Raw genomic sequence first — 22,342 nt, forward strand, 5'->3', positions numbered from 1 at the left:
AAACCTCCTGCCCAGTGGGGTGCAATTAAAACTACACAAATGTATTTAATCATTCTTTAATACCCTAAGACAATAACGTTAGCTAAGCAGTAATGCTCAAAAGGTGAGCTGTAAGAGGAGAAGGGGGTTCAAAGTCAAATCTTACATGCTCCCCCCAGAACTGCTAGTTGTGTCCCTGGGGCAGATCCTGGAAGCCTTGTAATGGCAGGGAATGGATTTGCTGAGACAAACCCAGATGAGTCCACCAGGGTTATGTCTAGACTGCAGGCTTCTTTTGGAAGAAGCTTTTCTGGAAGAGATCTTCAGAATAAACTTCTTCCAAAAGAGAGCATCTATACAGCAAAAGCACATTGAAAAAGCGATCTGCTTTTTTGAAAGATAGCATCCACACTGAATGGACGCTATCTCTCATTTAAGCTGTGATTACTATGGACGGAGTGGCCACCAGGACACCTGTGCTTTTTCCTCTTTCCTCTTCTTTCAAAAGAACTCCCTCTTCCCCGTCCACACATGCCTTTTTCTGAAAAAGCTCTGTGATGGACTGGGCTACTTACAGTCTTGAATGGAGACCTTTCCCAAATAGGCCACAAACCAGTCACACAGAGCGCTTCAGCTGCCAATTCAGCCAGCAGGGAGCCTCACAAGCAAAACCCCTCAGGCTATGTCTACACTGGCGGGTTGTTGCGCCAGAAGTATGCAAATGAGGCTAAGCATGGAATATTGCCATGCCTCATTTGCATACCTAATGAGCTGCCATTTTTGTGGAAGAGGCCCTTGCGCTAGAAGGAGCTGTCTACACTGCCCCTTCTTGGGCAAGAAAAACCCTTTTGCGCAATGCTGCTACGATGATTATTTTCAGGATAATCATGGGTACAGCAGAGATCTGTCTGCTCACTTTAAAATCCAATAATGTGACAAACTCTTTTGGAAAAAGGCTTCTTCCTCGTAGAAAGAGGTTTACCAAAGTCGGAAAACCCCTCTGTTCTTTTGATTTTCTTTCGAAATAATGTGTTTGCAATGTGGACTTAATTCAATTTTGGGGGGGGGGGCAATGGCCATTTTTCCGAAAAAAACTCGATAGTGTAGACATAGCCCAAGTGACCCACCCCATGCTGCAGTGACAGGTGGAAAAAGCCATGGTACCAACAGTAAAATTCCTTCCTGACCCCGATAATGGTGATCAATGGGACCCCAAGCACAGGAGCAAGATGTACCAGCAGAGCACCTGTGAGGTATAATTCATTGAGACAACCCAGTGCGTATTGCCTTTCCCCCCATAGCAGATCTCTACCACTTCAGCGGGTGGAGAAAAAATCATGCCCAGAATGCATCCAGGAGGGTAATTCTTTCCTGAGGACTGCAAGAGAGCAGCTGAATCCCTCAAGCATGAAACTCTGGATATAATCCATAGGCCCCCAAAGGGCCCCCCCAATCAAAGTGTCTCACCGGGGTGGTGCTGGGTGTAGGAGGCTTTCAGGGAGTCAAAGCCACCCCAAAATGTGACTTGGCCACTTCCAGCTATCATTGCCCATGTAAAGAGCAAAGCCTAGAGCCAAATGGCTTTAACATAGTGAATACTAGTGGGACAGGGGTAGGTTTAGAACATAAAATAAAAAAAGAACAAACTAAAAATCACTTAGAAAAGTTAGATGTCTGCAGGTCACCAGGGCATGATGAAATGCATCCTAGAATACTCAAGGAGCTGATAGAGGAGGTATCTGAGCTTCTAGCTATCATCTTTGGAAAATCATGGAAGACAGGAGAGAGTCCAGAAGACTGGAGAAGGGCAGATATAGTGCTCATCTATAAAAGGGAAATAAAAACAACCCGGGAATCTATAGACCAGTCAGTTTAACTTCTGTGCCAGGGAAGATAATGGAGCAAGTAATTAAGGAAATAATCAGCAAACACTTGGAAGATAATAAGGTGATAGGCAACAGCCAGTATGGATTTGTAAAGAACAAATCATGTCAAAGCAATCGGATAGCTTTCTTTGATAGGATAACGAGTCGTGTGGATAAGGGAAAAGAGGTGAATGTGGTATACCTAGACTTTAGTAAGGCATTTGATATGGTCTCGCATTATATTCTTATCAATAAGCTAGACAAATACAACTTAGATGGGGCTATTATAAGGTGGATGCATAACTGGCTGGATAACCATTCCCAGAGAGCAGTTATTAATAGTTCACAATCCTGCTGTAAAAGTATAAAAAGTGGGGTTCCGCAGGGGTCTGTTTTGGGACTGGTTCTATTCTATATCTTCTTCAACTATTTAGATAGTGACATAGAGAGTATGCTTATGAAGTTTGCAGATGCTACCAAGTTGGGAGGGGTTGCGACTGCTCTGGAGGATAGGGTCATAATTCAAAATGATCTGGACAAAGTGGAGAAATGGTCTGAGGCAAACAGGATGAAGTTTAATAAAGACAAATGCAAAGTGCTCCACTTAGGAAGGAACAATCAGTTTCACACATACAGAATGGGAAGTGACTGTCTAGGAAGGAGTACGGCAGAAAGGGATCTAGGGGTTATCCACACTGCCTGCCCGCTCTTGTGCAAGAAGATTTACAGTACGGCATCAGAAGAGAGGGCTTCTTGCGCAAGTGCGACGCTCTTTTCTAACAGGTATAAGCCCTCTTGCGCAGGAGCTCTTGCGCAAGAAGGCAATGTGGATGCACAGCAGGGGTTTCTTAGGGTTAGCCATCAGAGCTTTCTTGCGCAAGACATCCACACTGCCATGGATGCTCTTGCGCAAAAGCACATGGCAGTGTGGACGTGTTCTTGCACAAGAGTTCTTGCACAAGAACCCTTGAGCAGAACCCGCCAGTGTAGACATAGCCTTGGAGTATTGTGTCCAGTTCTGGGCTCCACATTTCAAGCAAATGTGGAGAAATTGGAGAAGGTCCAGAGAAGAGCAACAAGAATGATTAAAGGTCGAGAGAATATAATCTATGAAGGAAGACTGAAAGAATTGGGCTTGTTTAGTTTGGAAAGAGAATATTGAGAGGGGACATGATAGCGGTTTTCAGGTATCTAAAAGGGTGTCACAAGTAGGAGTGAGAAAAAATGTTCTTCCTGGTCTCTGAGGATAGAAGAAGAAGCAATGGGCTTAAACTGCAGCAAGAGAGGTTTAGGTTGGACATTAGGAAAAAGTTCCTAACTGTCAGGGTGGTCAAACACTGGAATAAATTGCCCAGGGAGGTTGTGGAATCCCCATCTCTGGAGATATTTAAGAGTAGGTTAGATAAATGTCTATCAGGGATGATCTAGACAGTATTTGGTCCTGCCATGAGGGCAGGGAACTGGACTCGATGACCTCTCGAGGTCCCTTCCAGTCCTAGTATTCTATGATAGCTCAAACTGTAGAGAATTCTACACTAAGCTCCAGAGGTCCCAGATTTGAATCCACCCGATGGCGGTTACCACAGCAATGCTGCCTTTGACCCTAGGAACCCACCACCAGCTGCTACTCTGCAACCATCCAGTGCTGAAAGCAGCAGCAAGCCCTGGGGAGAGTGTGGTGTGCCTTAGAGCAGCCCCCAGCTGTGTCTCTGCCATCTTGTGCAGGTGGAAGATGCAGGACTCCCCACAGTGGCCCAGACTCATCTACTCTCACCTGGCTCCTGAGCCCCACCATCTGTGACCACTGCTCTGGGGGCTCTATTGGCAGAGCTGGATGGAGGTTTTGAGAGGCAATTGGCCAGTGCTGCCCATTCCTCTTGCAGTCCCACCCCCATTCCACCCTTCCCCTGCAGCCTTCCCCACACCCCTATTTCAACCCCAACTGCCATGAGGCTTTTTTTTTTCTTCATTTCCCCCTCTCCTTCATGGAGTGTGTGCTGTGAGTGGCAGGTGGAAACTGTTGGCTTCTAATTAAAGTTTGAATTCTAGAAGCCTCTGCTGATTGGCTGAGCCTTGGTAGGGGGAGGGACTTTCAGGCAGTCCGTGGCTTTATAAAGCAGTGAGAAAGCGACCAAGGAGCTTGCGAACAGGTGAGTGCTCACAGGGAGTTTAGAGAGGGAGTTGGGAAGGGCACGAGGTTCTCTTGCCTTTCTTTTAAATCCTTTCTCCAGAACAGCGGGGATGGATGGTGATAGGTCTGCTGTTGTTACACGCACAGCGTGTGCCATGTTTGTCTTCCTCCTGGAAGACAGAACAGATTTCATCTGCACTAAGTGCAAGCTGGTGGCCATTTTTGAAGAAAATGGGTTTGTGATGACCAGGAGAACCGTATGGTCACTTGCCTGCCTGGTGCGAAGGTTGCGGATCTCTCGAGGCATCTAGACAGACTTATGTGTAGTGCTGGGGAGGAGCAGGTGGCCGTGGTACATGTAGGTACCAATGACGTAGGGAAGGGTACGAGAGATGTCCTGGAGGCCAAATTTAGGCTGCTAGGAAAGAGACTGAAATCCAGGATCTCTATGGTGGCATTCTCGGAAATGCTTCCAGTTCCACGCGCAGGGCCAGGTAGGCAGGCAGAGCTTCAGAGTCTCAATGCGTGGATGAGACGATGGTGTAGGGAAGAGGGGTTTGGCTTTATTAGGAACTGGGGACACTTTTGGGAGAGGGGGAGCCTATACAGGAAGGATGGGCTCCACCTAAACCAGGGTGGAACGAGACTGCTGGCACTAAACATTAATAAGGCCGTAGAGCAGTTTTTAAACTAAGAGATGGGGGAAAGCCGATTGGTGCGGAGATGCACGTAAATCGGAGGGAGACTTCTCTTAGAGGAAAATCCATTGATAGAGAATCTCTAAGCTGTAGTCAGAAAGAGAGGAGGGGAGAGGGCAAACCATAGGCCCGAGCATACAAACAACCGCATACAAAGTAATCCAATGCATCAGGGAAGGGCAGACAAATAACCAGTGGCAAATCTCTAAAGTGCTTGTACACAAATGCTAGGAGTCTGACTAATAAGATGGGTGAACTAGAGTACCTCGTATTAAATGAGGAGATTGACATAATAGGCATCACTGAAACCTGGTGGAATGAGGAAAATCTGTGGGACACAATCATACCGGGATATAAAATATATAGAAAGGATAGAGCAGGCCGGGTGGGTGGCGGAGTGGCACGGTATGTGAAAGATAATGTAGAATCAAATGAAATAAAAATATTAAGTGAATCAACATGTTCCATAGAATCGCTATGGATAATAATTCCATGCTCCAATAATAAGAAATTAGCAGTAGGGATATATTACCGACCACCTGACCAGGACAGCGATACTGACATTGAAATGCTAAGGGAGATTAGAGAGGCTACCAAAATAAAGAACTCTGTAATAATGGGGGATTTTAATTACCCCCATATTGACTGGATACATGTCACCTCAGGAAGAGAAGCAGAGATAAAATTTCTCAATGGCTTAAAAGACTGCTTCTTGGAGCAGCTGGTGCAGGAACCCACAAGGGGAGAGGCAATTCTCGATTTAGTCCTGAGTGGAGTGCAGGATCAAGTCCAGGATATAACTGTTACAGGACCGCTTGGGAATAGTGACCATAATATAATAACATTCAACATTCCTCTGGTGGGAAGAACACCTCAGCAGTCCAGCACCCTGGCATTTAATTTCAAAAAGGGGAATTACACAAAAATGAGGAGGTTAGTTAAACAGAAACTAAAAGGCACAGTGACTAGAGCCAAATCCCTGAAAGCTGCATGGAAACTTTTTAAAGACACCATAATAGAGGCCCAACTTAAATGTATACCCCAAATTAAAAAACATAGCAAGAGACCTAAAAAAGAGTCACCATGGCTTAACCACCATGTAAAAGAAGCAGTGAGGGACAAAAATGTATCTTTTAAGAAGTGGAAGTCCAATCCTAGTGAGATAAATAGAAAAGAACATAAACACTGTCAAATCAAGTGTAAAAGTGTAATAAGAAAAGCAAAAAAAGATTTTGAGGAACAGCTAGCCAAAAACTCAAAAAGAAATAACAAAATGTTTTTTAAGTACAATAGAAGCAGGAAGCCTGCTAAAAAACCTGTGGGTCCCCTAGATGATCGAGATATAAAAGGAGCAATTAAGGACGATAAAGCCATTGCAGAGAAACTAAATGATTTCTTTGCTTCAGTCTTCACGGCTGAGGACGTTGGGGGGATTCCTGAATCTTTGTGGGTGATGAATGTGAGGAACTGTCCCAGATTGAAGTGTCATTAGAGGAGGTTTTGGAACAAATAGAAAAACTTAATGTTAACAAATCTCCGGGACCGGATGGCATTCATCCAAGGGTTCTAAAAGAACTCAAATGGGAAATTGCTGAGCTATTATCTGCGGTTTGTAACCTATCCTTTAAATCGTCTTCCGTACCTAATGACTGGAAGGTAGCCAACGTGACACCAATATTTAAAAAGGGCTCTAGAGGCCATCCTGGCAATTACAGACCGGTAAGTCTAACTTCAGTACCGGGCAAATTAGTCGAAACAATAGTAAAGAATAAAATTGTGAAGCATGTAGAAGAACATAATTTGTTGGACAAAAGTCAACATGGTTTCTGTAAAGGGAAATCCTGTTTTACTAATCTGTTAGAGTTCTATGGAGGGGTTAACAAACATGCGGACAAGGGGGATCCAGTATACTTAGATTTTCAGAAAGCCTTTGACAAGGTCCCTCACCAAAGGCTCTTGTGTAAATTACATGGCCATGGGATAAGAGGGAAGGTCCTTTCTTGGATTGAGAACTGGTTGAAAGACAGGAAACAAAGGGTAGGAATAAATGGTAAATTTTCAGATTGGATAGGGGTAACTAGTGGTGTCCCCCAAGGGTCAGTCCTGGGACCAATCCTTTTCAACTTATTCATAAATGATCTGGAGAAAGGGGTAAGCAGTGAGGTAGTAAAGTTTGCGGATGATACCAAACTGTTTAGGATAGTCAAGACAGAAGCAGACTGTGAGGGACTCCAAGAAGATCTCACCAAACTGAGTGATTGGGCAACAAAATGGCAAATGAAATTTAATGTGGATAAGTGTAAAGTAATGCACATTGGGAAAAATAACCCCAACTATACGTACAGTATGATGGGGGCTAATTTGGCTACGACAAGTCAGGAAAGAGATCTTGGAGTTATCGTGGACAGTTCTCTGAAAACTTCCACGCAGTGTGCAGCGGCGGTCAAAAAGGCAAACAGGATGCTAGGAATTATTAGGAAAGGGGTAGAAAATAAGACCCAGAATATCTTACTGCCCCTGTATAAAACTATGGTACGCCCACATCTTGAATACTGTGTACAGATGTGGTCTCCTCACCTCAAAAAAGATATTTTGGCCTTGGAAAGGGTTCAGAAAAGGGCAACTAAAATGATTAGGGGTTTGGAACGGGTCCCATATGAGGAGAGGTTAAAGCAACTGGGACTTTTCAGTTTAGAAAAGAGGAGACTGAGGAGGGATATGATAGAAGTATATAAAATCATGAGTGGTATGGAGAGGGCCGATAAAGAAAAGTTATTTATTAGTTCCCTAAATAGAAGAACTAGAGGACACCAAATGAAATTAATGGGTAGCAGGTTTAAAACTAATAAAAGAAAGTTCTTCTTCACACAGCGTGTAGTCAACCTGTGGAACTCGTTGCCAGAGGAGGCTGTGAAGGCTAGGACTATAATAGAGTTTAAAGAGAAGCTAGATAATTTCATGGAGGTTAGGGCCATAAAAGGCTATTAGCCAGGGGATAAAATGGTGTCCTTGGCCTCAGTCTGTCAGAGGCTGGAGAGGGATGGCAGGAGACAAATCGCTTGATCGTTGTCTTCGGTCCACCCTTTCTGGGGCACCTGGTGCTGGCCACTGTCGGTAGACAGGATACTGGGCTAGATGGACCTTTGGTCTGACCCAGTATGGCCATTCTTATGTTCTTATGTTCTTATGTTCTGACTCCCTCCTAAGAGGGACTGAGCCATCCATCTGCCGTCCGGACCTGGAATCTCGAGAGGTGTGCTGCTTACCAGGACCTCGAATTCAGGATGTGACAGAGAGGCTTACCAAACTGATCAAACCTTCGGATCGCTACCCCTTCCTGCTTCTCCATGTGGGAACTAACGATACGGCCAAGAATGACTTTGAGTGGGTTACTGCGGTTTATCTAGCGTTGGGAAGAAGGATCCAAGAATTCAGAGCGCAAGTGGTGAGCTTGTCCATCCTCCCTGTTGAAGGGAAAGGACTGAGCAGGGATCGTCGAATTGAGGAAGTAAATGCATGGTTGCGCAGGTGGTGTCGCAGAGAGGGCTTTGGATTCGTCGACCATGGGACTCTGTTCTAGGCACAAGGATTGTTAGGAAGAGATGGGATCCACCTAACCAAGAGAGGAAGGAGCATCTTCGTTGGCAGGCTTGCAAACCTAGTTAGGAGGGCTTTCACAACTAGGTTCATTGGGGGACAGTGACTAAAATCCTGAGGGGTGTGGGAAAGTTGGATACTGGGAAGAAATGCAAAGAGGAATGAGCAAGAAAGGAGGACCCTTTATTCGAATGGAGAAGATAGGGCGATCAACTGGTTATCTGAGGTATTTGTACACTAATGCAAGAACCCTGGGCAACAAACAGGAAGAACTGGAGGCCCTGGCCCAGTCCAAGAAATACGATTTAATTGGGATAACAGAGACTTGGTGGGATGACTCGCAAGACTGGAGCGCTGTCATGGAAGGGTATAGATTATTCAAGAAGAACAGGCAGGGGAGAAAAGGTGGAGGAGTTGCACTATACGTAAGAGAGCACTATGAGTGCTCTGAACTCCAGTATATAGAGGGAGAAAAACCTGTTGAGAGTCTATGGGTTAAGTTTAGAGGTGCAAACAACAGCAGTGATGCTGTGGTTGGTGTCTACTACAGGCCACCAAATCAGGTAGATGAGGTAGATGAGGCTTTCTTTGGACAACTGAGAGAAGCTTCCGGATCGCAGGCCCTGGTTCTCGTGAGGGACTTTAATCACCCTGACATCTGTTGGGAAACCAATACAGCAGTACACAGGCAATCCAGGAAGTTTTTGGAGAAAGTTGGGGATAACTTCTTGATACAAGTGCTGAAGGATCCGACCAGGGGCCATGCGCAGCTTGACCTTCTGCTCACAAACAGGGAGGAACTAATAGGGGAAGTAGAGGTGGGTGACAACCTGGGAAGCAGTGATCATGAGATGTTAGATTTCAGGATCCTGACCAAAGAAAGAAAAGAGAGTAATAAAATACACACCTTGGACTTCAAAAAAGCAAATTTTGACTCCCTCAGGGTATGTCTACACTACCCTCCTAATTCGAACTAGGAGGGTAATGTAGGCATACCGCACTTGCAAATGAAGCCCGGGATTTGAATTTCCCAGGCTTCATTTGCATGAAGCCGGCCGGCGCCATTTTTAAATGCCGGCAGTTCGAACCCCGTGCCGCGCGGCTACACGCGGCACGGAGTAGCAAGTTCGGATTAGGCTTCCTAATCGGAACTAGCTGTACTCCTCATTCCACGAGGAGTACAGCTAGTTCAGATTAGGAAGCCTAAGTCATTTCACAGTTAGTCTGTAACAGAAAAAACTTAAAAAACAACAAATAGTCTAGTAGCACTTTAAAGACTAATAAAACATATAGGCTATGTCTACACTGGCGGGTTCTTCCACAGAACATCCACACTACCCACCCACTCTTGTGCAAGAAGATTTAAAGTAAAGAGTGGTGAGAGAGGGCTTCTTGTGCAAGCACTACACTCTTTTCTAACAAGTGTAAGCCCTCTTGCAAGAGGTGCTGGCTGGGAGTTGCTTCGGTCTAGAGAACAGAGGGGCACTATTCCTTCTGGGAGTGGAGGCCCCAGGGGTCCAGAGGGAATGGACCCCCCGAGGGGGCTCACAGCACAGGCAGGCAGGCTAAAGGCCCTGAAAGGCTCCGTCCCAGAGGAAGAGGCGCAGACCCTCCCGGTGAGAGTGAGCACCCCAAGAGAGGGTCACTGCACTGGTGTGAGTCCCCGAGAAGGGGCTGTCTCACTGCCACTGGAGTGGAGTGGGCCCCCCAAGACAGGGTCGCTGCACTGGAGTGGACTCCCTGAGAAAGGGTCTGACTGTCGCTGGACTGGAGGGACACCCCCAAGAAGGGGCTGCTGCACTGGAGAGGAGGGTCCTGCATGGGAACAGAGGAGCCAAGTCCTGTGAGCTGTGACACCCGGTCCTCCCATATCCCTCCCCTCAAATCCCAGAGCTCAGCACTCCATCTACATCTACCCCACAGGGGCATGTGACCCCCGCTAGCATTACCTTCTCCCTCTGGTTTGTTCACTGCCTCATGCTGCACACCCTCACTCCCCTCTTAGAGTCTGTGCAGCTTCATGGCTAGGGCAGGGTCCCACTCCATTGCTCAGCTCGGTTCTGGCATTGTGGGCGGGGCCAGCACTGGGGGCGTGGCTCTGGCTCTGTGGGCGGGTCCCAGCATTGGGGCTCTGGCTGCAATGGTGTGGCCAAGCCCAAAGCCTTCCACTTAGGTGTGGGGTTGGCGCTGCGGCTCTGGTTTGCTGTGCAACTCCACCTGGAGGGCACCTGGGTCTAGCTGTGTGGAGCTTTGGCTTCGGAGGCGGGGCCCAGCGTCAGTGGTGGGGATCTGTGGGTTGGGGGGGCCGGCTGCCCAGGGTCCCGCAGCGAGGTGGTGCCTCTCGCAGCCCCCTGGGGAGCCCGACCCACTGGAGTTGGTGGGACTGGAACCGCGCGAGCCGGGGGCTCAGCCCCGCACTCACAGGGCGCCGCGTCCGGAGCTAAGATGGACCCACCGTCTGGGACCGGGGACCCGGAGTCGGCTCGCCTGGTGAGCGTCCGAGGCAGCTGCAGCACAGGCACCAGGCGCCTCAAGAGGTAAGGGAGCCGCCAGCCCCTGCGAGATCTGCCCCCCGGCTCTCCCGTGCCCATCCCCCAGCTACCCCCACATCAGCCCATCCCCCCAAATCCTCCATCTACCCTGCAGTCCCCAATCATCTCCTCGTCTCTCTTTTCTTGTTCTTATGTTCAGCCCCATCTTCCTCTCCAGCCCCGTCCCACCCCCAGTCACCTCCCCGCGCCCCCTGCATCACCCATTCCCCATCCCTCGCACCCTGTGCAAGCACCCTTCCAGCCCTGCCATCCCTCTGTCCTCCAGCCCCGTCCTACCCCGCCTGTACGCCCCTCGCCTCGCCATCGCAGGGATCCGGGATCGGCGCGGGGCCAGGGCTGCGGAGACCCCGCCGCTGGGTCCGCTTGTCCGGGCGCGACTCTGCCAGAGGCCGGGCTGGGCAGGTGATGCAGCTGCTATCCCTGGACGTGACCCTTCTCCAGGGCAGGGAACCGGCAGAGCTCCGGGCGAAAGTGTCACCGGCCCCGCGCCCTCCCGAGACCGCCCCGCCCCGCTCCCCGGCTCCCCGCACTGCGCCCCGAGACCTCCCAGCCACGCTCCCCGGCTCCCCGCGCTGCGCCCCGAGACCGCTCCATCCCTCTCCCCGGCTCCCCGCGCTGCGCCCCGAGACCTCCCAGCCACGCTCCCCGGCTCCCCGCGCTGCGCCCCGAGACCGCTCCGTCCCTCTCCCCGGCTCCCCGCGCTGCGCCCCGAGACCTCCCAGCCACGCTCCCCGGCTCCCCGCGCTGCGCCCCGAGACCGCTCCGCCCCTCTCCCCGGCTCCCCGCGCTGCGCCCCGAGACCTCCCAGCCACGCTCCCCGGCTCCCCGCGCTGCGCCCCGAGACCGCTCCGTCCCTCTCCCCGGCTCCCCGCGCTGCGCCCCGAGACCTCCCAGCCACGCTCCCCGGCTCCCCGCGCTGCGCCCCGAGACCGCTCCATCCCTCTCCCCGGCTCCCCGTGCTGCGCCCCGGCCGCCCCCCTTCCCCACGCTGCTCCTGGGGCTCCCCGCTGCTCAAGGAATTGGCCCCGAATTGGCGCGTTCTCTGCACAGACCCAGAGCTCCCCCCCTCCCCAGAAGGAAGGGATCTGGGGGTAACACCCTGCCTCCTACAGGGGCTGTGAGTGTCCGGGCCGGGTCCCTCTGCTCCTGTGTGTGTGTGTGGGGGGGGGGGTGTCAGTCACTGCATTCTGCCCCATTCCCCTAGCCCCATGATTGCCTGCAATAGGCATGTGGGTTTTGCCAAAGAGGGAGGGAAGTGTTGGGGCTTGGGGCTTTGGGAGCCCCATCCTGGGGGGGAGGTGTCAGATCCCTGCTTTCCAGACAGGAGTCTGGGGTGCCATAGGATCTCTGCAGGAGGGGGAGCAAGGGGGCTGCAGAGGGAGGGTCTAGGGGACACTCTCCAGGCAAAGGAACCACAGGGCGTGACACTCTCAGCACCTGCTGCGCACAGCTTTGCTGGTGGCCACTGCGCCAAATGCACGTGTCTCCTGAGCACTGGGCTGAGCAGGATCGGGTGGGGGAGCTGGGCCCAGGCGGGAAGAGCTAAATCTGTATCTGCCAAAGAATGAGTGGAGGTGAGACTAAGCTACGGCTCCCGCAGGGCTGGGGGAGGGTGCTGGAGGAAAGGGGGATGTTAACCAGGCAAGTGGTAGGAGAACAGTTGACAAAGGCGCCTGGAGAGGGCCAGTGTGCCCAGGCAGGGGCATCTGCTGGAGCAGGGTGGGGGCTGCAGTGCCAGGGACTGGCTGAGCTGCTCCCCACTCAGAATTTTCCCTCTCTGGGTCCTGTTGCCAGAGCAGAGCGGGGTGAGCAGGAGGCAGCTGGCACTGCTGGAAATATCTGCAGCCTCAGGGTACAGACCTCCCCTGGCTGGCAGAAGGCTCCTAAATGCCCCCAGGGGAAGAGGCACTGAACCCCTGCAGGCCCCTCCCCCATGTGCAAGGCAGTGGCTATCCAGCACAGGGCATTTCATTTCCTGGTGTCCCTGTGCTGGTGCCACACACAGAGTCAGCTCCCCCAGGGCCCCTCCCAGCTCAGGCAGACTCATCACTCTTCCTGTCCCTGCGGGGCCTGGGCACAGAGATAAGCCCTGGAGTGGGGAGGCTGCATGGGGCTGTGCTGCATTCCCTGCGTTGGGAGAGGGGGTGGGCTGGGGGCTACTGCCTGCCTGCAGCAATGGCTAGCACCACTCACAGCAGTGAGTGCATGTGAGCCAGGCCCCAAGCCTAAGAACATAGCTGAGGCACTGGTGGGCTGGTCTGTGCTGGAGTCCAGGCTGCCATGTCCTCTCTGCAGTTCTTATCTGTGCTGCAGGCACCCCCCTGGGAGCTGCCCCAGGGCTGTGTGCAGTCAGGGATGTGCGCTATTTCAGCACCAGCCCAGCCTCTCCCCCCACCTCACCTCCACTGCTGGGGGGCATGACGGCAGTGCTGTGCCTGGTCCTACTCCTAACAAACACAGGCTGGATCATCTCTGGCACCTGCCCGAACCCTGCCGTGGATCCACAGGGCTGGGTTAGGCCCCTGCCTGAGTACAAACTCAGAGAAGGGCCCATCAATAGGTCAGACCCCCCCTTCCCCTCCCTGCAGGGGACTCACTCTTCCTCCCCAGGTGAGCAACATGGCTTCTCTGCCTCCTGAGACTGGGCCTTGGGCCCTCACATCTCCTCCCCCCCATGAGCTTTTGGCAGTGAGTCCAGCAGGGACAGTCCCTGGGGGAGACTTGTATCACCTTGGGGAGAGCACCCCCCCACACACACCCATGTCTGTGGGGCACCCAGCCACTGCAGGCAGACAGGTGGGTGTGTCCGTGGCCTGGCCTATGGCCCAGACCTCTCTGGTCAGGGATATCACCGGCTGGACAGCGAAGGAGAGAGGAGATGACCCCCCGCCCCGAGCACAGTGCCTGCTGTGGCGGGATTGGTAGGGTCAATACAGCCTGGTGGGAGCAGGGCAGGCACAGGGGCTGATAGGATCAGAGGGGGTGTTACAGTTGGAGAGGCTTGGTGGGGATCATGGGGGGCTCCCAGCCATGCCCTCGGCCCCACTGCTCTGCCCGTAGCAGCAGTTCTTTGGGATCCTGGCTGGATCCCCAGCCAATGGCCAGGCACTGGGGGAGGGGGACGTAGGGAGGAGGAGGTGGGGTGTTTTGAGGGTGGGGGAGGGGAGCATGATGTGCTGTGATGTGATGCATTGTTCTGCTGCCAGCATCACCTTCTGCTTTATCACTGGAGCCATTTGGGGGGCACTGAGGCATGAAATAACTAAAGGTTCCACAGGGGCGCAGGGCTCAGCTCTGGGGAGGGAGATCAGCTGCCTCAAGACCCCTCCCCAGCCCTGCCTGTGCTGCTCGCTCTCAACACTGAGCCAGCTCAGTGCCAGCTCCCTGCCAGCCCAGCCCTGGGTGCCCCAGCTTTGCTGATGACCCTCAGTCCTGGCCCGCAGCCCCTGCTAGCCCAGCCCAGGCTGCCCTTCAGTTCTGCTGGTGTCCTTCAATTCAAAGCTACCACACTCATTTCCCAGCTCTGCCCTCACTCCTGACCTCCAGTCACTTCCCAACTGTTCCAGGGGAATCCTGGCTTGGGGTAATGTCTCAGGGCCCCAGGTTCCACACTTGCCAAGTGTCCTTCCCAGCAGCTCTCCCGGGAGCCTGGGCCACTCTGGCCACCCGTGCTGGGCACACAGGGTACTTGCTCCATTGCACCTAGCTGCACAGCAGGGTGGAGCCAGGGGCCCCCAACCCGAGGGCAGATGCCCACTCAGAGGCAGCCCTCTGGTCCTGTGTCTCAGTCCTGCTCCTGGGCAGTGGGGGTGAGAAGCGCGATGTGACGTAGTGGGGGGCTGTCTGCTCTGTAACCCGGTGTTCCCCTGCGCTGTGCTGTGTGATTCCCATTGACTCACCCACGTGTATTAGCCCAGACACCTAGGCCCAGCCTGACCAGATAACAAGGCACTTCCCAGGGGAGAGACAAAGGGAGGGAGGCGGAGACGAACACCAGGTTTGGTGGGAAGGGGCAGTTGCTGGCTGGTAAACATGGAGACAGTCTAAGCTGAAGACTGAGGATCTGGCGGGGGGGGGGGAATGGACCTCCTAACCCAAGAGGTCTGAGGCATCCTGGCCCTCACTCCTGTAGCCACATCATGTCCTGTAGCATATTGTACCCTGGAGAAGCAATAAACCCCTCTCAATTCTACTGGCTGGCGGAGTCTGTTCTTGTTGCTACGGGACTGCAGGATCGGGGGAACCCCAACTCACTGTCACAGTGGTGTCAGAAGTGGGAGACACTGCACCCCGTGGATGGAGCTTCCAGCAGTGAGTGACAAGGAGCAGTAGAAGGAAGGGGCTTGCAGGAGCCAGACGTGCTGGAGACAGAGCGAAGCGGTTCCTGGGAGACATGGGATGCTGCAGCACTCGGTCAATGAGTCTATACTCCGAGGATCGGCAGGGAGATGGCCTATTTCTGACTCCTGAAGGCAGACCTTGTGGGGCTGTGCAGAGAGAGGGACTTGCCCATAGGGAAAGCAACCAAGGCCCAGTTGATTGCCCAGCTGGAAGAGAATGACCCATCCAGGGGCCTGGATCCTGTCCCAGAGGGGAGCAGCCAGACACCCCCTGGGAGCATCTCAGTTTCTCAGACCAGACGGAGGACTGGAGCCTGCCAGAGAGACGCGGTGCCTACCAGGCCACACTCTACCAGCAGCTGTTCATCCAGGGCAGGGTCCATTCTGGCCGAGCTATGGTGGGTGGAGATTGAGCTGCGGCTAAAGGAGTTAGAGGACTATAGAGAGGAATGCTAGGAATGAGAGAGGCAGTGGCAACATGAGCTGGCCATGGCAGAGCAGAGAAGACGAAGGTCCCCAACTGCGGTGAGTGGAGAGGACCCCAGGGGGTCCGGGGTGGCTAGAAGCTTTGAAAAGCTCGTATTGGCCCAATGTAAGAACGTGGGAGACATGGACGGGTTCCTTAGCTCCTTTGAGCAAGCCTGTGAACTACACCAGATCCCCCGCTACAGACCGGCTCCAACAGCTCCCCCCCTTGCTGGATCAGGAGGCCTCAGGGGTGCTCAACCAGCTGGAGAATCTACAGCCGGGTGATTACGAACGGATCAAAGAGGCCTGCTGCACAAGTTCGGGCTGACTCTGGAAACGTACAGGAAAAAGTTCCGGGGGGGGGGGGGCGCAGAAGGGGCCACAGAAGACCTATGTAGATATGGCCTCCCACCTGGCACAATACTGCCGCAAGTGGGTGTGCAGGATTGGAGCCCAGACCGCAGAGGACCTGCTTAAGCTGATGATGCTGGAACAGTTCTATGAAGCGTGCACACCCAGCCTGAGGCTGTAGCTCAAGGACAGGAAGCCAGAGGACCCCCAGGAAGCTGGGAGGCTGGTGGATGAGTTCACAGAGAGCTGGTCCAGGGGTGAACAAAAGTCCCGGAGAGAAAGGGAATCGCACAGACCGGTTCTTGGCTGAGCAACAGAGAGAATCACTTACGAGGCGAGCCCAAGAGACAAGGACCAGACATCTGCACCCCAGAGAAAAAGCCAGAGACCAGGAGCCGGCCCAAAGGTCCAAACTTGCCATCGCTGTGGGCAGAGGCCACAAGAGGGCTCAGTGCACCAGAGACCAGGACAGGTCCCAGGACCTGAGACTTTCCAGGATTAACTGGCTGGAGCTGGAGGAAGGGCAGGCTGCCCCAGAAGCAGGGGCCGGCAGGCAAACCTCAGCTCAGAGTGGGGGGAAGGATGCTCAGTGCCCCTCCCCTGGGAGGTCTGACCCTTGGGAGGAGGATTTCTCCATGTACCGGGTGGGGACAGGGCGGCCCTTGTGGAGCGAGTGCCTCGTGCCCCTGCAGGTGGATGGCAGGGAGGTGACGGGCTACTGGGACACGGAGGCGGAGGTGGCACTGGCCCAGCCCGAGGTCGTAGCCCCAGACCACATGGTACCTAACACTCAGCTGACCCTGAGGGGCATAGACAGGACCCCATTTAAGGTGCCTATAGCCCAGGGGCATCTGAAATGGGGGGCTGAGGGCCCCAAGGAAGTGGGGGTGCACCAGCACTTGCCCATGGAGGTGCTGATGGAGGGGGACATAGAGGAGTGGCCAGACAGACCCCACAGGGCCCTGGTCACCACCCGTAGCCACAGCCAGAGAGGGGCTGGTAACCCTGACCTAGGGGAGGGCTCCCTGCAGGGTACACAGGGCCCCATCCCAGCAGACATGGAGCCCAGCCAGGTTGGGACTCGAGACCTAGGTGGGGGGGAGCAGGTCCCTACCCCTGCCCCAGCTGCTGAATTCCAGGTGGAGGTGCAGGCAGACCCCTCCTTGCAGATGCTGAGGGACCAGGCTGGCCTTGATGCAGCTCAGCGCCTGGGGAAAGGCTGCCAGGAGAAATTCCTGTGGGAGAGGGGATTCCTGTACTGGGACTGGCTCCCCGCCCCCCCGGAAGGTGAGGGAATGGAGGGGGTCCAGCAGCAGCTGGTAGTTCTCCAAAAGTATCGCTGCAAGCTGCTGTATCTGGCCCATGATGTCCCATTTGTGAGCCACCGGCGCACACAGCTGAGGCTGCTCCAAAACTTGTACTGGCCGGGGATATTTGCGGCCGTGCAGTGGTATTGCCGGCCCTGTGACTCCTGCCAGAGGGTGGGGAAGGCCCAAGATGGGAGGAAAGCTGCTTTGAGGCCCCTACCCTGTATAGAGAAGCTGTTCCAGAAGGCAGCAATAGAGATAGTGGGGCCTATCGGCCAGGCGACCCAAATGGGGAACAAATACATCCTGGTAGCAGTAGATTTGGCTACCAACTGACCCGAGGCCTTGGCTCTGCCCTCTAGCGAGGCAGACACGGTGGCAGATGCACTGCTGGCCATTTTCAGCAGGGTGAGGTTCCCCCAGGAGTTCTCACGGACCAAGGATCCAACTTCACATTGGCCGCGCTCCAGTGCTTGTGAGAGAAGCACAGGGCCCGGCTCACCTGGGTCCCAGCGTATGGCTCCTGGTCCAGCAGGCTGGTGGGGAGGTTCCAGGGGACCCTGAAGCAGACGCTGGAGGCCTTTATGCACCGGCACCCGCAGAACTGGAACAAGTACCTGCCCCACCTGCTGTCTGCACACGGGGAGGGGCCCTGAGGGTCTGCCAGGCTCTCCCCGACACAGCCAGGGTGCAGAAGGGGGAAGGACCCCCTGGGCTTGCTGAGAGAGTTATGGGAGGGGGAGACCTCCCTGGATGGAGAGTCGGGGTGGAAGATGTCTTAGCTTTCCGGGAAAGGCTCGCGGGGCTCATGGGCCCGGCCAGAGAGACTCTGGCCAGAGCTCAAGGGCAGTGGAAGGGCTGGTACGCCCACAAAGGATGGGACCGTGCTGGCCCCCTCAAAATCGGGCAGAGGGCCTGAACTTGCCCAGGTCACAGGTGGAGTGACCCTGCCCAGTTCGCTCTCGGAGGGAGGAGAGATATGCCGTAGTGGGGGGCTGTCTGCTCTGTACCCGGGGTCCCCCTGGGCTGTGCTGGGTGATTCCCACTGACTCACCCACATGGGGATTGGCCCAGACACCCAGGCCCAGCCTGAGCAGATAACAAGGCACTTCCCAGGGGAGAGACAAAGGGAGGGAGGCGCAGACAAACACCAGGTTTTGGGGGAAGGGGCAGTTGCTGGCTGGTAAACATGAAGGAGCCAGCCTAAGCTGAAGGCTGAGGGTCTGGGGGAGGACGGAATGGACCTCCTAACCCAAGGGGTGCGAGGCATCCTGGCCCTGACTCCTGTAGCCACATCACGTCTAGGCTGTGCTGTATCCTGGAGAAGCAATAAACCCGCAATCTACTGGCTGGAGGAGTCTGTTCTTGCTGCTACGGGGGTGCAGGATCAAGGGAACCCCGACCCGCCAACGCACCAGGCCAGGCTGTTGGGACTGGGACTGGCCTTCGCACTGACCCCCTGGTGTCTCAGTCTCTTTGCAGGCTCTCAGAAGCCTTTCCCTGACCTGCCCCTGGAGACCAGCCCTGCAGCTCCGGCCCTGGAGCTGCAGCAACACCTGACCAGACACTGCCACCGTGGTCCCCCCACCCCCAGCCAGAGCCGTGCAGAGCTGCAGGCCTGCCAGAAGCTGGGTACCGCCTGCGCCATCTGCTTCGTCTTCATGGTCGGCGAGGTCATAGGTAACCCGGGAGCCCCCATACACCCCATGCTGCGGGGCACCCTGCTCTGCACATGGCCTGTGTGCTGGCCAGATGTGGGCCCAGCACTCGCTGCATGGCCTGGGGCAGCCCCCAGCTCTGTGGGGTGGGCAGCTCCCCATGCCTGCTGCCAGGGTCCCTCCACTCATGGGAGGGCAGCTCCCTGGCAGTGCAGTGGAGTGCTAGGGAAGGAGTCAGGCTGAGGGACCACCTGGGGCATGAGGGGGTACAGGGGCCCCGCCAGGGAACTGACACTGAGCTGGCTGCTCTCTCCTCCTGCAGGTGGGTACCTGGCGCACAGCCTGGCCATCATGACTGACGCTGCCCACCTGCTGGCAGATGTGGGCAGCATGTCGGTCAGCCTCTTCTCCCTGTGGGTCTCCGCCAGGCCGGCCACCAAGACCATGAGCTTCGGCTGGCACCGCTCAGGTAAGAGGCTCGTTGTCCCCCCAGTGATCCAGTGAGCCTGGCAACATCCTAAGTTCCTTGCACCTGCCACCCTGCCATGCCAGGGCCCAGCCAGGGACAGCTTATTGCACCCTAGCCCCAGCAAGGCAGGGCCCAGCCTTGAGTATAGCAGGTGCCCTCCCTCCCTTCGGCTCCTGGGGACCTGAGGGGTGCAGAGAGTCACCAAAGCGTGAGGGAGACCCCATGCCCTGCCCCCACATCCACAGCCCGAGGGGACTCTCAGGTGGCAGGTAGAAGAGAAGGTTTATTGGTTCCCAGGGACACAGCGTAGCCCAGACTGGGTGTCACAGGAACCAGGAGCCGCCAGTTCTATCCATATTGGGGAGAGAGGGGCCCGGACCCAGGATCTGGCTCTTGACCCACTCCCAACTGCCCAGCCTTAGTCCCCCTCGCAGGCTGCTCCGCCAGCCTTTGTCCTGCTTGGGGGCCAAGGTGTAACTTCGTCGCACCCTCCTCCCAGTCAGGTTACAAAGGGCATTGGCCATTGTGTATGTGCTGGGCTGGGCTGGGCTACAGCAGTGTCCCTCAGTGAGTCACACCTGAAATCCCCACTCACCAGCTAGGTAGTACCCAGGGAAACTGAGGCACATACAAAGGGTTACTATAGGACTCTCATGCAATATAGAAAGGTGCTCAAATCCTGCCTTTGTCATGCAGAGCCTCCCACACACCCCAGGCTGGCCACCTGAAAGAACACAGGCATCATGGCTCCCCAGAGCCTGGGCCGTGCCCCGGCTTGTCAGCACCACATCTGTGTGACACCCCTCCAGGGAGTCCCACCCTCCCTCTAGGGTTGGCCATGCAGCCTCACCACCTTCGAGACCCTGGCTTCTGCCTCAGCCAGAGAGTCCAGTGAGCCAGATGCTGGGGAGAGGGGCCCCCATGCCCGCCTGTGCCTGCAGCCATATCACATCAGGCAGCCTGTCTCGGTCTCCTGGGCCCGGCCAGGGGAGCCCTTGGTTTGGCCCAGAGACATGAGAGCCCAGACCGGTCCAGCTGGCTAGTGCCATGCTCTGGAGTAAGGCAGCCATGGATTCCTAGCCAGCAGGTTAGAGCGACCACCTCTCTGTGAGCCCAGCTCCCGACTCAGCTCCTGTCACAGCTGTTCCATGGTTCTGCAGCACTCTGTCAGGCTCTCCCATCGGTGGGGCCAGGCCTTCATCCCCTCTTGTCTGCTGGGGTCTGGTTCACGTCAGGCCTAATGGCCCCCTGGAGTGGCTCTAGGCTGCCCTGGCACCGTCTCCTGCCCTAGGCATCATGTACACAGCAGCACAAAGCACAGAGAGAAACTGAGGCACAGAAGGGCCTCCCACAGACATTACCAGCATCCCTGCAGCAGTGGACACCACAAACAGCTCTTTAGCCCCTGCCTCCCCAAGGACCATAGTGGGCTGGCCAAGGCCACTCCCTCTGCCCCACTGCTCTTGTCCCCTCTGACCAGCACCCTGTGCCCGCAGAGACGCTGGGTGCCCTGGCCTCGGTGCTGTCCATCTGGGTGGTGACTGGAGTCCTGGTGTACCTGGCCTCCGCCCGCATCATCAGCGACAACTACGAGATCGACGCACGGGCCATGCTGGCCACCTCTGCCTGCGCTGTGGGCGTCAACATCATGTACGTGGGCCCAGCCCTGTTCCCCACCTCTGTGTCCCTGACCTCATCCCCAGAGCCCTGCCCCCCCCAAGATCCCTCCTGCACCCCCAGATTCCTGCCCGATACCCACTCCACCCCACCTCCACCTTTGCCCTGCCCCCATCACAGCCCCCACCTTGCCCCTGCCCAGCCCCCATCATAGCCCCCACCTCATCCCCTTCTGCCTCTGCCCCCGTCATAGCCCCCACCTCACCCCTGCCCCGCCCCAACCTCGCCCCTGCCCTGCCCCCGTCATAGCCCCCACCTCACCCCTTCTGCCTCTGCCCCCATCACTGCCCCCACCTCACTCCTGCCCTACCCCCACCACTGCCCCCACCTCACCCCCTTCTGCCTCTGCCCCCGTCATAGCCCCCACCTCACTCCTGCCCTGCCCCCACCTCACTTCTGCCCTGCCCCCGTCACAGCCCCAACCTCGCCCCTGCCCTGCCCCCATCACTGCCCCCACCTCACCCCCTCTGCCTCTGCCCCCATCACTGCCCCCACCTCACTCCTGCCCTGCCCCCATCACTGCCCCCACCTCGCCCCTGCCTCTGCCCCATCACAGCCCCCACCTCGCCCCTGCCTCTGCCCCATCACTGACCCCACCTCACCCCCTTCTGCCTCTGCCCCCGTCATAGCCCCCACCTCACTCCTGCCCTGCCCCCCCACAGCCCCCACCTCGCCCCTGCCCTGCCCCACCCCCATCACAGCCCCCACCTCACCCCCTTCTGCCTCAGCCCCCATCACAGCCCCCACCTTGCCCCTGCCCTGCCCCCGTCACAGCCCCCACCTCACCCCCTTCTGCCTCTTCCCCCGTCACAGCCCCCCCTCACCCCTTCTGCCTCTGCCCCATCACAGCCCCCACCTCGCCCCTGCCCTGCCCCCATCACAGCCCCCACCTCACCCCCTTCTGCCTCAGCCCCCATCACAGCCCCCACCTTGCCCCTGCCCTGTCCCTGTCACAGCCCCCACCTCGCCCCTGCCCTGCCCCCATCACAGCCCCCACCTCACCCCTGCCCCCATCACAGCCCCCACCTCGCCCCTTCTGCCTCTGCCCCGTCACAGCCCCCACCTCACCCCTTCTGCCTCTGCCCCCATCACTGCCCCCACCTCACCCCTTCTGCCTCTGCCCCATCACAGCCCCCACCTCACCCCTGCCCCCATCACAGCCCCCACCTCACCCCTTCTGCCTCTGCCGCCATCACTGCCCCCACCTCACCCCTTCTGCCTCTGCCCCGTCACAGCCCCCACCTCACCCC

The 22,342-nt window shown here is 55.8% G+C and overlaps 1 protein-coding gene across 2 annotated transcripts in view; it reads left to right on the forward strand.

Annotated features, from left to right (window-relative positions):
• Positions 1–10,403: 10,403 nt before the first annotated feature.
• The window catches only part of SLC30A3 (solute carrier family 30 member 3), a 31,580-nt gene continuing 19,641 nt past the window's right edge, over positions 10,404–22,342 (forward strand). The window contains exons 1-4 of one of the 2 annotated variants that reach the window (XM_075916293.2): positions 10,404–10,807; positions 18,760–18,968; positions 19,269–19,415; positions 20,912–21,065. In XM_075916293.2, the coding sequence (XP_075772408.2) occupies positions 10,716–10,807; positions 18,760–18,968; positions 19,269–19,415; positions 20,912–21,065 (602 nt within the window). In that variant the 5' untranslated portion in view covers positions 10,404–10,715. Of the gene's footprint in view, positions 10,808–17,462; positions 18,969–19,268; positions 19,416–20,911; positions 21,066–22,342 lie in introns of those variants that run through there. The other variant, XM_075916292.2, reaches the window with a different exon arrangement.

The sequence above is a fragment of the Pelodiscus sinensis genome, chromosome 3, assembly GCF_052426305.1.
Source record: "Pelodiscus sinensis isolate ZL-2025 chromosome 3, ASM5242630v1, whole genome shotgun sequence".
In the NCBI taxonomy this organism is placed as follows: Eukaryota; Metazoa; Chordata; order Testudines; family Trionychidae; genus Pelodiscus; species Pelodiscus sinensis.